The 16,020-nt window shown below is 32.8% G+C and overlaps 1 protein-coding gene and 1 pseudogene across 4 annotated transcripts; both read right to left on the reverse strand.

Moving 5' to 3' along the window:
• Positions 1 to 875: 875 nt before the first annotated feature.
• Positions 876 to 2,818, reverse strand: LOC142526049 (stromal 70 kDa heat shock-related protein, chloroplastic-like; annotated as a pseudogene).
• Positions 2,819 to 3,484: 666 nt separating this feature from the next.
• On the reverse strand, positions 3,485 to 10,970 carry LOC142526319 (shaggy-related protein kinase kappa-like). 4 transcript variants are annotated; one of them, XM_075630623.1, is made up of 15 exons: positions 10,860 to 10,970; positions 10,692 to 10,781; positions 10,531 to 10,580; positions 8,815 to 9,048; positions 8,544 to 8,636; positions 8,400 to 8,459; positions 8,011 to 8,283; positions 7,566 to 7,640; positions 6,640 to 6,696; positions 6,400 to 6,540; positions 6,267 to 6,317; positions 5,715 to 5,810; positions 5,245 to 5,328; positions 5,053 to 5,155; positions 3,485 to 3,923 (listed from the first exon to the last, which is right to left on the reverse strand). In XM_075630623.1, exons 4-15 carry the CDS (start codon positions 8,860 to 8,862, stop codon positions 3,835 to 3,837), a joined length of 1,170 nt encoding a protein of 389 aa, XP_075486738.1. In that variant the 5' UTR covers positions 8,863 to 9,048; positions 10,531 to 10,580; positions 10,692 to 10,781; positions 10,860 to 10,970; the 3' UTR covers positions 3,485 to 3,834. The 4 variants fall into 4 exon arrangements, with proteins under 4 accessions (XP_075486738.1, XP_075486737.1, XP_075486735.1 ...); XM_075630622.1 differs by lacking the exon at positions 10,531 to 10,580 and having other exon boundaries at positions 10,860 to 10,969; XM_075630620.1 differs by having other exon boundaries at positions 10,692 to 10,956.
• Positions 10,971 to 16,020: the final 5,050 nt, after the last annotated feature.

A 16,020-nucleotide genomic window follows, 5' to 3' on the forward strand; every position in this document is an offset into this window, starting at 1 on the left:
AAATAATATTGGATCGAAGTCCAGTGTGGAAATTGGTTAACGTATTTAAAAGGGTTAGCCTATAGATGACAATTTTAAGTCTTAATTAAACGGTTGACTAATTAATCCAAATAAAAAAAATTCACATTTATAAATATTATAATTCAAATAAAATTATACAAAACAAAAGAGAATTTGTCGTTAATTTCTTCCTTCAGCCTAAGCTTACAAGAATAAAGGGATCATCATATTGTTGTTCTCGTCTCTATATAAATCGTGATATTCTCTCTTTATCCGTCCCGAACTTTCGGACATCATCTCCCTACCATACTGGATCATGAGATTCCGCGGTTCCTAATATTATCGGGTACGAGATCCGGAGAAAAAAAATATTATCAATTCTTATCGGAACAGAGATCACGAGATGGGCCGACCCCATCCCATCACTAGGTTTGATTCCAAGTGAGAAAATAATGCTTTTTCACATAATTTTTATTGTTTATCCCAACTATATCTTCTAAAAATCAAAACTCTGTTAACTTGAGCTATTTATGAATAAAGTTCAAACCGGCCCAAAAGAAATAATATGGGCCATTCAATGGGCTGAATTACAATGTACTTTGTTCTGTCATTGAAGCCCAATTTAGGGCCCCAACTAAATCGTGTGAGAAATTGCGATTCAGCCCAATCTACAAACTCATCTAACGTCTGTGAACATAACTGCAACGCAACCCTTAAATGCATAGCATTCATAATTAAAAGCTGAAACTCCACAATTATGTTACTCCTAATATTTACTAAACAGCCCCAAAAAAAAAAAAACATTGCGGTCACTAATACACTTGATAGATAAACACAATTCAACGGGCCTAAAAACATATTCTCCTGAATGCCAATACACAAATGCTCATCTACTTGATCATACTCAGCCGGAAAGCTTGTGATGACACAACAAATAGGTCATGCTAGTACAGAAAGTACAAAAAATCAACAGAGAATTAAAAGACATGCATATCATTCAAATCATATGGAAAATTTTGATTAAAACAATCACCAAAAAAAATGAACTCAAGGGAATAAAAAAACACGTCCATACGTGAAACATCAAAAGTACCACCTCCAAGGTCAAAGACCAGAATGGTTTCATTGCTTTTCTTCTCAAAACCATAGGCCAATGATGCAGCAGTTGGCTCATTTATAATTCGGAGAACCTCCAGTCCTGCAATACGACCAGCATCCTTGGTTGCAGTTCTCAGAGAATCATAAAAAAGTATGCAGGAACTGTGACCACTGCTTTATTGACCTTGTCATTCAAAAACTTTGAAGTGTCATCCACAAGCTTCCTCAGTACCTACAACCAAAAATAACAAAAGTCACCAGATGAAATTAAACCATATAATCAAGCATAGGCTGTCAAGCATATGATGAAAAAATAACACCTAGAAAATTATCCTTTCAGTTTTCTATAACCAAAAAATGTAACAGAGAGCAAAATGTATAGCTTTTTAGAATTAATGGTACTGGTTCTGCATTTTTGGCTGTGAGCACCAATAGACACAAACTGTTCAAAAGCAAAAACAGTAAGCCTGGAAGGTGCTGTGAAATTGATCTTAGAGAAGAACTTCCAGGAAAGAATAAACAATATGCCTTTCCACTATGAATCCATTCTCTTTAAAAAGACACCATAAATTAATATACAAATAAAAACACATAAAGAAAAAATTCAAAAGCAGATGAATCCTGGTAAATTGCCTTGTTTTTAAAAACTACAGTAGAGCAGTGAACTTCTCACGAATGGCCATCTGGAAATACTACAGCTCTCAGAGGTCAAGATGATGGGTACCCACAAATATTGGATGAAATACGCACTTGGGAGTTTCGTGAATTTGAAGCAATGTCAACGACTTCGGAATTGAGATGTTTGAATCTCTATCAAGATACATCAAAATCAAAACAGAAGAATCATTGCATGTACGCTACTAAATACTAATAGCAAGGAAAGAGCACCTAGAAGAGTCGATTGATTCACTCAGAACTCAGAAAATAGGAAAACCAAAGGACTATTACAAATGTAAACTTCATTAACAAATTCAATGCACCCAGATTTTCTTCTCAAAAATAAAAATAAATAGCAATTCACCCTGGAGATTTAGACCAATCAATTTAGAGCATAAACCCACAAAGATTCCAATCCACGAGAACTAAATCTGCAACAGAAAAATAAACTAAAAAAGAATTTTTTAAAATAAAAACGGAACTTGTACGAATATACCTGAGCTGAAATTTCCTCGGCTGCAAACTGTTTCCCAATGGCAAGGCAGTGTAGCTTGACGTTCCCATTCTAATCTCTTACCACATGGTACGAAACCTGCTTAAACTCCTCGTCAACTTCTAACATCTTCCTCCCAATAAACCTCTTCACCGAGAAGAAAGTATTTTCAGGATTCACCACCGCCTGGCGCTTAGCGATTTACCCCACCAGCCTATCACCAGTTTTCGTGTAAGCAACAACAGATGGAGTCGTTCTCTGGCCCTCGGCATTAGTCACAATTGTGGGCTTCCCACCCTCCATCGCAGCCACAGCAGAATTTTTCGTCCCCAGATCAAACCCAACAACTTTCTCCGCGACTATGCGTAACTGAGAGTTCCTCCGTGAGCTGCTGTTCCTCGCCTTGGCTCGCAACTTCAACCCAAACGACACCGTACTATTGAGCTTCGTTCCCAAAAACACGGTTTTAACAGGATTATTTCCAACTGTACTGGCGGACGTAGCGCCGAGAGCGTTAATTTGAGCTGCGGAGGATGCCGTGGTCGAAAATATACGAATCAGGTAGTGCGATTAGAAGAGAACTTGGATATCCCGATGATTGAAATTGGAGATTAAACTGAACCCTAGAAATTGGGACATGAGATTTTGGTGAAGAAGAAGACAAGAGAACGTGAAGAGGGTTTTTGGGAGAGAGAGCGAGTGTTTTTTCTGGAAACTTCTTGCTTCTTCTTGGGCATTTTTTGGGCCGGAATGGTTTGAAATCACTTGTTTTATATTAATACTTACAGTTTTTTTTATCATTATCAATAGACTAAAATAAAATTTGACAATTATAGAATGACTAATTGATATTTGAATTGTTGAAATAAAAAAAATAAAAATAAAAATATGTGTTGAAATTTTTTTAAAAAAACAAAACAAAATGTAATATTAATATCATATAAAGATAAAATTGGAAGAAAAAATTGATGTCCTTCTTGAGTGATTACTATCATGTCCTCAATTTTAATAAAATATAATAGATATCTACAATTCCAAGGTTGTAAGAAGAACGAAAGTGTGTTGATTTTTTTTATCATAATCATAATTGTTTTAAGCCATACAATTGATAAAAATAATACATAAATTTGAAACTGCTAAATAAAACTTTAAGTTGTTACAAACATAAAATTTACAAACTGCAAAAAATTACAAAATTTTACCATAAAATATATCAACTCATCGTGGCAACGGCAATAAATTAAATAGCAAGATCATGCATTATGGCTCCAAAAAGTAGGGAGGGGCATAAAAAAAATAAACTCATCATTTACATCTTACACTTGTCCAAACGATAGATCTTTTGGCAATGTTGAAATTAACTCATTCATATACATGAAATCTGATACAAAAACAGCTCTGGTCGCACTCGTCACAACCGGTAATATACATATGACGTGCCCTTACACACATGTGATAAAAGTTGCCAAGACCACAACATCGTCTTGGTAAACATACAAGTGAAAACTCATTTCCATCACACCGGAAAAACTAACCAAGTCTGAGCAGTATTTGACGAACAGAAGCCGTTGGATTGCATGTACTTTCTATGAGTGGAAGGCCATGAATAAGTTCTGCCTCTTTGCATGCTCAGGGATAAGACGATTGATGGTCTCAGGAGGTATACGTGAAAGCTCTGTAAATAACAAAAGGACACGTCAAGATACTTATAAAAGCATAGTAGATGCAATGGCTTCAATTGTTGCACTCTAGGGCCCCTGGAGAGCTGCAGGCATCCGTATCAAAATAATAAACTTGAGTTGCTTGATTGACGATGCTAGGATTTTGACACGAAGTGACTGATTACATTGGCTCTTATCAGTTACAAATTTCATCAGAAGACCAGAAAGTCTAAGTTAAGTTCAGGTCAAGAAAATGCAGTGTGAAATCTCAACATAAACAAAAATCACAATATCAAACGGCCTTAAGAGATATACCTGGACCTGTAGTATAAAATATGAGGCAAGCGCCTCGGTCCCAAATTTTGGGGGCACCAATTTTTTTTAAAATTTTACTAATATAGTATTATATAGTTAACTCATGAGCTCATCTCATAAGTAATGATTAATGAACAATGGCCATGATGAAAACCTGAAGTCTCACCATTTTGTAATATCACTTATAAACATTCAGTAAGAATGATCAATCTAAAATAAGTTTATCATGAGTTATGATTTCTCTGCATATTGATCGGTTTCAGACAATTTTCCAACACTTTGATGCATAATTTTCGTGATCCATCAAAAATTGCATATGTCGAAACAAGTTGTTCAAAATTTTTCTCGAATCAACTATGTTACAAGAATTAGCACATGACTTGGCTATGTTATCGATCAAGAAAAAAATAGTTGAGAAAATTGATATGCAAACTTGATCAGTATTTTTTCTTCCAAAACTGTGATTCGAAACAATATTCAAGTGACTGTATACTTATTCAAAACATGAATTTTATATTTTGTTTGGATGATATTGGTTTCATTAATATTTGTTTACGACATTATTTTTGGATGATATATTTTTTCTATCTTTTTATTTCTATAATTCATGTTATTTATATTATCATATTCATCGATAAAAAATATATAAATATTACGCTTTAAGGGCACGATTTTTTTTTGCTCGTATGAGGCATAAAAAATCTCAGGTCCGGCATTGGATAGAGAGGACATTTTTGTTTTCATCTTATGGTGTGCTTCCTGGTGAAATGGTCGCCATAGATACCAACTATTTAATGATTCCACATGGCAGTCTAGAGTGAAATATACCTTGAGGTTTGAAGTTAAAGAGTGGAGGAAGTGGGCGACCATTTGGAAGTCGGGTGTTGGGATCCCTTAATTCGTCAAAGAAAGGGTGAATACAAGCTTCCAACTGCAATGCCATGAGAAAACAAATAAGATGTAAATTGACTTTGGCTTTTAAAAGGATTTTATATGGTTGAGAATGAGAGTTGAACTTACGGCTGTGCATCTGAGATTTGGTGAGTACTGGAAAAACCGGCATACCAAGTCCACTGCCTCTGGAGGTAGACGCTTCTGGAAGACCTGAAATTGGATGCAGCACATGATCACACAAATGTTCCACTCAAAGCTGGAAAAGGTTAGAGATGGTCTCGTTCTGGAGGAAGTTCCACAAGCAGAAAGTAATGCTCGTTTAAGCTACGCACAATTAGGCTCCAATTAGGTTTAACCCAGTCACCCACTTATATATATCCAATCATTTTTATTTTATGAACATGGCTCCCGCCTCCACTGGTGAATTACAATATTAATGGCAGCATACTAATGAATCAAATTGAGATAGAACACTCACTTTAGCCCATACTTTACACAAAAGAAGATTAACATATGCATCAAACTGTCTAGAGCTTTATGACTCAAAATATAACTGACGATGGATACAGACAAAAAATAAGGCTTACAGAACATACCTTGTGCCAAGGATGGGGTTTAATCTGAGGGAACTTGAACTCGGTATAGTTTGGGTTCATGCATTTGATCTCCTCTCTTGTAGGTGTACCCAAGACCTGTATTGCATGATGAACATAAAATAATTGGAATAGAAAAGTTGGTATGATGCTAATTTGTTTAAGAAACGGTTTTAAGGTACAGAGGTGTTGGAGCAGCATCTTCCGGCACGTAATATATTTCACAGCTGGCACGCCAAAATGGCAAAGTATCAATTCAATCTTAGATTTCCCATCTCACGGCCCACATAATTTGTCGTTTTTTTTATTGAGAAATCAAAGTGAAAGATATCTTTTTGGTTAAAAAGGCTAGCGTCATACAAAAATTTATCCAAATATACCAAGTTTTTGCAGACCTAACATGTTATTATGTTTGTAAATTTCAATATAGTAAACTGAAAGTATCATTCATTTGCAGGACATAACAAAAAAGTTTAAGACATTTTGCCATGTATATTCCACTGATATAACTTGAAACCCAATATAAATCCTAACTATCAGTACAACTGGATTGACCTTAATAATTTCTACAAGTTGATCAACTCCACTCTCTCCTGGAAATAATGGCTGCAAAATCAGAGAGCTACATCTGATTAACTTAAAGAAGCAAAAAAGATTTGATAGATAAGTTAGACATTCATCATAAAACCTGTCCAAGAAGTAACTCAGCCATTACACAACCAGTTGACCATATATCAGTTGCAGTGGTGTATTCAGTGGCACCAAAAATAAGTTCAGGAGCACGGTAATATCTTGAACAGATATAGGATATATTAGGTTCTCCTTTCACCTGAATTATTCACAGAAATGAGAAACAACGGACTTTTGAATGTAAATCAATTGTTTTGGCAACGAAAAGCATTAATAATCATGCTGCACAAAGATGTACCAAAACTTTGGCACTGCCAAAATCACAAAGTTTCAGCTGATGCGTGTGTGGATTCACCTGAAAGTACATTAATATGGGTTCAGCATCTAAAATTAATTATAACAGCATAACAAAAATAAAACAACTGATTAGTTTATCTCCAACTCTCCAGACCATTTGTCAACTACTCAACTTGTGTGCAAAATTATCAGAATTCATAAATGACACTTAGATAACACTAATTTCCAATATCCAATCAGCCAGAGAACTCTTTATTTTAAAATATAATACAGCTGGAAAAGAAAGTAACAGTGTATATCAGATAGTTTCACACAATAGCATTCAACAAATGACAGACTTAGGTTAAAAAGGTTGTGTAAAATCTTATGGTTTTTTTTTTCCAGAAATTGTTGTCTGCGTGATATTTGGCTTTTAGATTGAAAACAATCCATCATGTACTATCACATCAATGTATACCGACTCCTCTAATTATCACTGCTTACTACAATTGCTCAAACAACCACAGACGTTTAGCTGAAAATATTATCACATATCTTGAGCCACCCTAGTTGATTAAATGGCTTGGTTTTCAGTCATTTCATATAATAGTCAGACAATTTCTAGATAAGAAGATTAGACACCTTTAGTCGTTTCAATATCGGACACCATGACAGCTCTCTAGATCAGTCCATGGAAATATCTTGTGATAGTGCATTTGAATTATCCAAGAAAATAACCCATAACATTTTATCATAGAATTAATTCACACCATTTATGGTTTGTACAGAAAATCGGAGAATGACCACACATTTATATAGTATTTAGCGTGCGCCGTGCTAGGAATTGTTTTTAGCAGGATTCTAATCAATCAATTTAAGGAAATGATGTAATGATATTTGAATTTCCAACCTTGTCACCCTGATTAAAAACCAGTCACATAAACTTACGAGTAGATTCTGAGGCTTTATGTCGCGATGACAAATACCGACTGCATTATGTATATAAGCAAGGGCTCGGCATATCTGCAACAAAAGAGATTATTATCACGAGAGTGTGATACATAAAGGAAAAAACTAAGCTAGTAGTATACATATCTATTGTTTAAAAATTCAGTAGCTTTCCTAAAACATTGAAGTTAGAACAGTTGGAAAATAACAAAAAAATAAATATTACACCACAAAATTTCATAATGGTTGGCTAAATCCCGAAGTATAATGAAAATAAAGATAAGCATCAACCAAATCAATCTAATATCTGACATATATTTGCAAGGGATAAAAATCTCATGCGAAATTGCAGGAAAAGAATGTCAATATTTAACGACCATCTCCACGTGAAAGGACTAAGACTTCAAGCGCTACTTTATATAATAATTAAAACACAAGCGCATACCTGGTAGGTATAGAGTTTGACGTATATTAATGGCATCCTCTGGTTCATCTTGCTATATTGCCGCGCAATACGATTCACAGTTTCAGGAACATATTCAAGAACAAGATTCAAGTATAGCTCTTCCTTTTCAGTTGTTGAGAAGAAAGAATGCTTTAGGGCTACAATATTAGGATGGTCCAACATTTGCATAATCTGCAACTCCCTGTTCTTGTAGCGCTTGTCTTGAAGTACCTTTTTAATGGCCACGATTTCTCCAGTCTCCCTGCATTTTGCCTGTTACCAGTAGTTAGAATCATTAAAAAAAAGGGCAAAATGTAGCAGAAATACAAGGTAAGCATCTTGAAATGCAAAGCGCATATATATACACAAACCACTGTCATTCAGCTTACTTGAAAAACCACTCCAAAAGACCCAGTTCCAACAACATGTTCTGCAATGTAACTGACAAACTGTAAACCAACATAAAACAGATGTGACTACAAAGAATCAAGTGAGCAAGCAAAGCAAACTTCTTGACAATAATCTCAACCAACCTGCTTGGACTGACCATTTCGACCACCAATGGCAGTTCTTATGACATGACCTGCTTCAGCACCCACACCATCAATGATATCTGGCTCACTATCCTGCAATATAAAGGATATTTCCCTGGTCAAGTTTATCAAAATCCCTCAACATCGCCCACTATAGGTCTAAAACTAAGGTTTACAAGAAAAGCTACTTACTGAACCAATGACATAATAAAGAACTCCAAAAAGCACAAACAAGTCAATGCAAGAGCATTGGAAAATCATTTGAGCTCACCCTATCATCGTCCAGGTCAACTTTGTCCCTCAATCTCATATCATTCATCTCCCTTCCCAGCCAGTCAACTGAACTATTCGATACCTTGAAGCCATTTGCAGATTTTGAACTGCCAGCTCCTCCATGCCCTAGGGCCAGCAGATGCCATGAGTAAGCCTGAGGAATATCAAGGCACTAATACGCTCTCCAATAGTTGAGGATGTGATGTTTCATCTCAAAAACACCGGTCTTTACCTGGATACAGTAAGGAAGTCCACGTCAGTTTAGCTAAAGGAATTTCGAAGAATATACACCAATCAATCAGGTTTAAATTACAGAATGGTGAAATCTAGATGGGAAAATAAGCAAGTTCAATATTTCTAAAGTACAATAAAAAATAATCAGAAAAAATATAAAAATGAGAAAAATGAGTTCTCTCGTGGTCATGTAATCAAAACTTTTAACGCCTATAAACCACACATAAAATAACTGAACTAGTAATATAAAGAGAGAATGCAATTCCATGAACTATAGTTCCTATAACCGCATAACAGATACAGGTCGTTTTGCAGCAACATGAATAACACTGAAGACCATCAGCTGCATCTAACTGACATTTGCACACTGCAGGATGCTATTTTTGGATTTTATTACGGATTCATGTTATAGTTTTGCATAAACCCGGAACTTTGAGAAACAAGGCAGAAATGCAATGTATGTGTAAGCTTAAACTCCCCCTAAGAGCAGTATCTTGCACTTCTTTTGTTGGTCACAGTAAAAAAGTTCAATCACATTATCTTTAATATGGACCAGCAATTGCCAAATTATGGTCCAATCCAACAGCATGCAGTATCCACGGAAAAATATTATTTTATCTAGATTTGTTTCAATGCTGTACATAGATCCCCGCACAACAGTAAGACTTTCTATTTTGGCCACTTTATATAAACACCATCATGTCCATGTTGTGTAAAAGAATCAAAGTTATAAACTATGTTACCCTTTTCTTCTTTCCACTTCATAATGGAATCAGCATTTTTAGAGTTTCATGATAACCCAAGCAAGAACTATGCTAACAGAAAATCATTCAGAATGTTGAAAATTCAGCTTTGTTTGCCAACTCTTTCTTCTATGTTTTCAGATTATCATCCAGTATAAAATAAAAAAACCAAAGAAATTGAAGTACTAGTTAATAATAACAGTATGATAAGCAAACCTTGACACATTTAGGGACTGCCAAATTAAGGAAGTTGGATAGATCCAACTCCTTAGACTAATAGTAAGCGAGTAGATAACAAAAAATTTAAGCTAACCTGAAGTTCGAACAGATAAAAACTTCTTCGGGTATGGTGTGAAGCAGAACTCACTAAATAATCAAGTCAACTTTAAAGGACCTATCATCGTATGTTAATCATCTTGGCTCAATTCGTATAGGTGGTGGTTCCTCTGAACCAAAAGCCTTAAACTTCGGGTCAGAGCACTGGCACACGAAAAGCATAATATAACTGTTCCTTTCTCGCTCAAGTACTCCCAAGTCCCAAACTTACCCCATTACCATGTTAATGCTCACATCATGAAAGAAATATCAAAATCTTCCATAAAACACCATAATATAACATAAATCCTATAATCTCTACATCTTTTTCCCGGAATTTGTTTGGCCACCTAACACGCGCATACACTCAATCAATGAAGAGTCAATTACATCAAATTAAGCGTATGGTGCACTAAACTAACCTAATCGTTAGATCTAACTCCAGCAGCGCAGTTGTCTTCAATTTAAAAATCTTCAGATTCAAAAATGACCAAAGAAAACTCATCACGAACACAACAACAATCACGAAGCGTAAAAAACGTGTACAAATAAAGCATTCAAAGCAAAGTATAAGACCCCTAACCTGGATCGACACCCATGAAAAATTCGCAGCAGATCACAAACACTCGAGCATTTATCTTCTTAACCTTCCCCTCCGCAACTCCAATCAATTCTGCAGGAGGATCAAGCACTCAATTCACACTAACAAAATGGAATGCACAGGAATTCCGATCACATCGCACTCTAATACCTGCTTTTTCAACAACTCTCTCCCTCTCTCTCACTACTCCTCCTCTGTCTCTCTCTATATCTATCGATGTGTAAGAGTGTATGTATATGCGTGTGCTTGGCATTGAAGCGAGTGTTGACTGTGAGTGAGCGACATAAAGACAAAAAATGGTAATTGTTACAGTGTTGCAGGTCTATATCCCCTTCGGTGCACCCAACCAATCAGGCCAATGCTTCTTCATTATTTTTTACTTTTATGCCTCTCTCGTGTATCATTTTCATAATATTATTATTTGTGTTTAAAAAAATTAAATTAAAATTAATTTAGTTATTTTTAAATTAGAATCATATTACAAATAATACTAAAGAACTAAACTACAATTTGAAATTAATTAATTTTTAAAAATTGAAATGGGAATTGTTCAATAAAATAAACCACGGTTTTCACTTAAGATTTTCCATTTAGTAAAGAACATTATATCCTATAGATATTTTGTATTAGAAAGTTGACACAATGTTAGCATATGCTAAAAGAAAAACAGGCCAAGAAATCAAATCTTTAGGCTCTATTATTGGGAAACTTAATAAATAGTAATGGATTCTAATCAATCAAATTGGAAAGCGATTAACCAGAGCACATGTGGAAACTTTGGATAAGTTAGACGCAATGTATTTAACATAAAAAATGAAAAGGATTCTGTGAGACGACTTTAGAATCAATCCAAATCAAGAAAAATATCATCTTTATGTCAAAAGTATTACTTTTCATGAAAAATATGGATCGGGTAAAACTGTCTCATAGATATAAACATTTGAGACTGTCTTACAAAATACATACTCTTTGTTTAAAACGAAGCATCTTATATTTATTAAAATAAATTGTTCTCCTGTAATACGATTTCATGTATCAATATTCATGAGATGGGTACTCATAAAATTAATCTGTGAGGCGATTTCGTTAGAGTTTTTGTGTTTAAATAATAGATAACACTAAAAACCTTATCTGTGAAAATTTGAATGTCTTTAATGTTTATTTGAGTTTACATTTATGGTTCATAAAATAAAAATATATAGGGAGTCAGGGACATATGTAATTGAAAATGTCTTGTGGGACAAGAAAAGTTAATCCTAGAAATGATATTTTGTTATCAAAAAAAAAAATTAGTTAGATTATGGAATTAAATTCATCACCCTCGTGAAAAAAAGTAATGAATATGATGATACCAAAATTTTATTTCGGGTTCGATTTGGAAAACGGGTATTCAAATCTTAATAACTGAATGGATCAGGTCGGTATTCTGAGCTCTACACAGTGAGAAAGAGGGTTAGGGGGCGCCGGAGAGTTTTTCCAGCGTGGCCCCTCCGATGCTTAAGTTCATCCGGGTAAGGAATAGATAAATATATTATTGATGTTAAGTGATCAAAAGAATGTGTATTAAAATCGTGACCAATACCTGATGTATATATAGGGATGAGATTAGTTATCTTGTTGGAGTAAGACCCATGTTGAGATTGAATCCTACCTGAGATAGGAGACCTCAAACATCAGGACTGTGTGACAATGACGGTTGAGACTCTTGTCTTATATTGATTAGATTTAACTGAACCTCGCATTTGTCGAGACCTCTTATCTATTAATGAGAATATCTTCAAATATTTTAACCGTGTCAGGGCTCGGAGTTCCCGGCCCCTTGGTGGGCTCAGGCCTCTGGTACACGGGGTTGAGGAGATCGGCCTTATTCACGAGTCATGGGCTCAGACGGTCAGACCTATGGGCTCAGACGGTCAGACCTATGGGCTCAGACTCCTGCTTGTGTAGTCGGGCTTAGTAGTCGGACCCTTGCCTAATAATAGGGCCCGACTCTTATAAGACTATGACCTATTTAGAAATGAGCTTTGATTCGTCCAGATGTGACGACCTTAGGGTTATCAAAATATGAATCAAAGTGCAAACTTTATAAGCTAATGGTAAAGGAATTTGGTTAATCACCTATCATTTTCTAATTCTCGATAAGGGGCTTAAGTATTTTATTATAGATTGTTAATTAAAGTTAGGTAAATCTTTAAATATTGATACACGCATGCATACATAAATATAATATATATATATAGTTTTGATATCCTGCACACACACACTATATATATATATATAACAATTTCAAATAATGAGCCAAACTATAATATATATTAGTAAAAGATACACACACATTATATATATTTGGTTGAGTATTAAGAGTTATAACTTAAAGAATGTTTCCAATAAACATTAAATTATCATTTAGTGATCATAAATGTTTGACTTTAGATTCATATTATTTCGAGATTACGTTAATTTGAAATAATTAATGCATAGTAGTTTTCTTCAAAAATCATGTGTATTGTATCTCTTGGTATGCCTTCTTAAAATTCAAATAAGATAGCCCAAGAAAATTAAAAGAGAGATATTCAAAATGGTTTCAAATATACATTAAATTACTCTAATAAACATGTCTATTACCCTCAATAATCAGAAATGTTTGACACCAAATGTATGCAATTCGAGATTTCCATAATTTGAAATAGTTAATGCATGATATAATTATGTCAAAAGCACCCGCTGTATAATTTTTTTCTCTTGGGCTACCTTATTTGAATTTTAAATTATAAATAATGCACTATTGTATAGTATATTGAAAACCAATTTTATTATATTTATCTTACTAAATTCATGTACTCCAAAACTGAATTCTGAAATGATTCATCTTTTCGACACCATTTATGAGTTGAATCCTTTCAAGTTGCAATGGAGGTTTAAACTTAGATTTGTTCTATATTATGAAATACCTACATATGGACTTAACCAGAACAATGAGACATTAAGTTTGAAATCTGTCTTTCATGATCGAGAAGTAAAAAAATTATTATCATATTCGTACAAAATTTTAATTATTATGCATTTGCTAATGTGATACTTTTCTTCTATATTAAAAAATTCACTGATACAATATAGTATAAAATGTCCCATAATGAAAAGAATTAAACCGATTCTAAAGGAAGTACACATCTTATAAGAGAACACCTTATAAAACGTATTTACATTGTTTTGGAATATATATAGTAAATGTTAATAAAATAACTTTTCTGATTTATACATAATTTACTTATAATCACATACTTCATTTTTTTAGAATATTAGGTTGTTGTGTACATTTTGGATATATCTTGTTGATAAAAACACAACCTATTTGAATAAAGATATTGATGAAGCAATTGTTGTTATCCTTCAAATGTATCGAACACGTACCATGTCACAAAATTGTTTGTGAATGAAGATTTAGACGAAGTTGCTAAATTTGAAAAAAGTTTTCTCGTTAGTTTTATTAAATTTAATTTAAAAATATTTATTTATCACATGTTAAATAATAATAATATATATAACTTCTCGGAAATTAGAGAACTAAATATGTATTAGGTTGATGGTCGACATTAATACATTAAACACGATAACAAACATATCATTGTCTTAGACTAACATAATTAATCGACATACGTTGTATTTAAGAAAGTTTTTTAAAATTAACCAAAAAATAGTTTCTTATTTTATTTTTTATAATTATATTATTATTTTTTATAATAATTAATTTTTAAAAATATCATCTCGTGCGTTGCACGGATTAAATACTAATTGAAAAAATAAAAGACTTTTTTTTTATTAAAGAGAACTAATTCCTTGGTGAGCTCATGTGACTGTGAGTAAGTTCTTATACAAAACGTAGGTATCATCTCGAGAGATCGACACGTGGCAATGTTCTGGTGGCTAGTGAGCACCAAGATGGAGTAGGCCCAAACAGATCTTATCAATGGTCGAATGGAGGCTAGTAATTTAGTGAGATTTATTCGATTCAGAATTTTGATGATTTTTAATGATTTTTTCAAGTGATAGATTTTATGAATTTTATGTATTTTATTGAATTTTACAGAATCCCGCAGTTTTATAAATATATTTATGTGGATTCATGTAGACTTTTTTGCAAGATTTTTATAGACGTTCTGTGAATTTTTTGTATAGAATTTGAAAAATTTTGTACTTAATTATAACATATTTTTTTTTATTAATTTCTTTGAATCAATAATTAATTAATATATATAACATATTCAGTTTGAAATAGTTTTTCAATATTTATATTAATAAATGTATTTACTTATTTAAAAGTTAAATCATTTAATCCTTACATGTGTATATATGTGGGTTTGTATAGCATGCTTGTAAATTTTTTAAAATACATCAATTGATTAATCCGTAACTTTGTTTTTAAATTGATAATATACATGTGAAAAGAATATTTGTGTGGATATAATTTTGTATACAAATATCATAGCTTACATATTAATCGAAATCGAAAATGCTAAAAAGAATTTAAAAATCATGGTTGTTGCGAGATTATTCAATTATTAAGAATTAAACGATATTTTTTTGGATCATCTTTTATTATTATTGCATATTACATTAATTTGTATAAATCATAAATTAAAAATCACAAAATCAATTATGAAATTCAAAATTTCCTATGATATTAAAATAAAAATTACTAAAAAAAAGATAGATGAGATAAATAAATAGCTTGTGTATGAGTTAGAAGTTTTAAAAATCCATCCAAATATTTAGGTTGAACCAAATACAATCTTTGACAATTTATAGTTGTACATTAGGCTTTAATATTTGTATTTTGATGAATTTCATGAAGTTATTAAAAGTCTATTGAAAATTTGAATACCTATAGATTTTTATAGAGTTTTTAAAAGTCAATGTTGAATACCACTTGATTTTTTTAAAACTCTATGAAAGTCTATTTTGAATACTATTAGACTTCTATAAAGTATGTAAAAGTCTAAATTGAATACATCTAGACTTTTTAAAATTTACAAAAGTCATTAAAAATCAATAAATCTCCTTCAGTTGAATACACTATCATATCAAATTAATCGACAATTTTATCTTGAAAATGACTTTATCCTCTTTTTCCTCTTCAATTTCCTTGTAAAGTAATATAATAGTTATTAATTTATTGACTTTAGGATTTTATAATTTTTTGTTTAAAATCTGCTGTAAATGTTTAGTACTTTAAGATATGTATTTTTTTTTAAAAAAAGAACCCACTCAAAATTTTGCTAAAGTTGTTTTTTCACTAATCTAACCTTTTTTC

Source organism: Primulina tabacum, chromosome 15 (assembly GCF_025594145.1).
Source record: "Primulina tabacum isolate GXHZ01 chromosome 15, ASM2559414v2, whole genome shotgun sequence".
Lineage (NCBI taxonomy): Eukaryota > Viridiplantae > Streptophyta > Magnoliopsida > Lamiales > Gesneriaceae > Primulina > Primulina tabacum.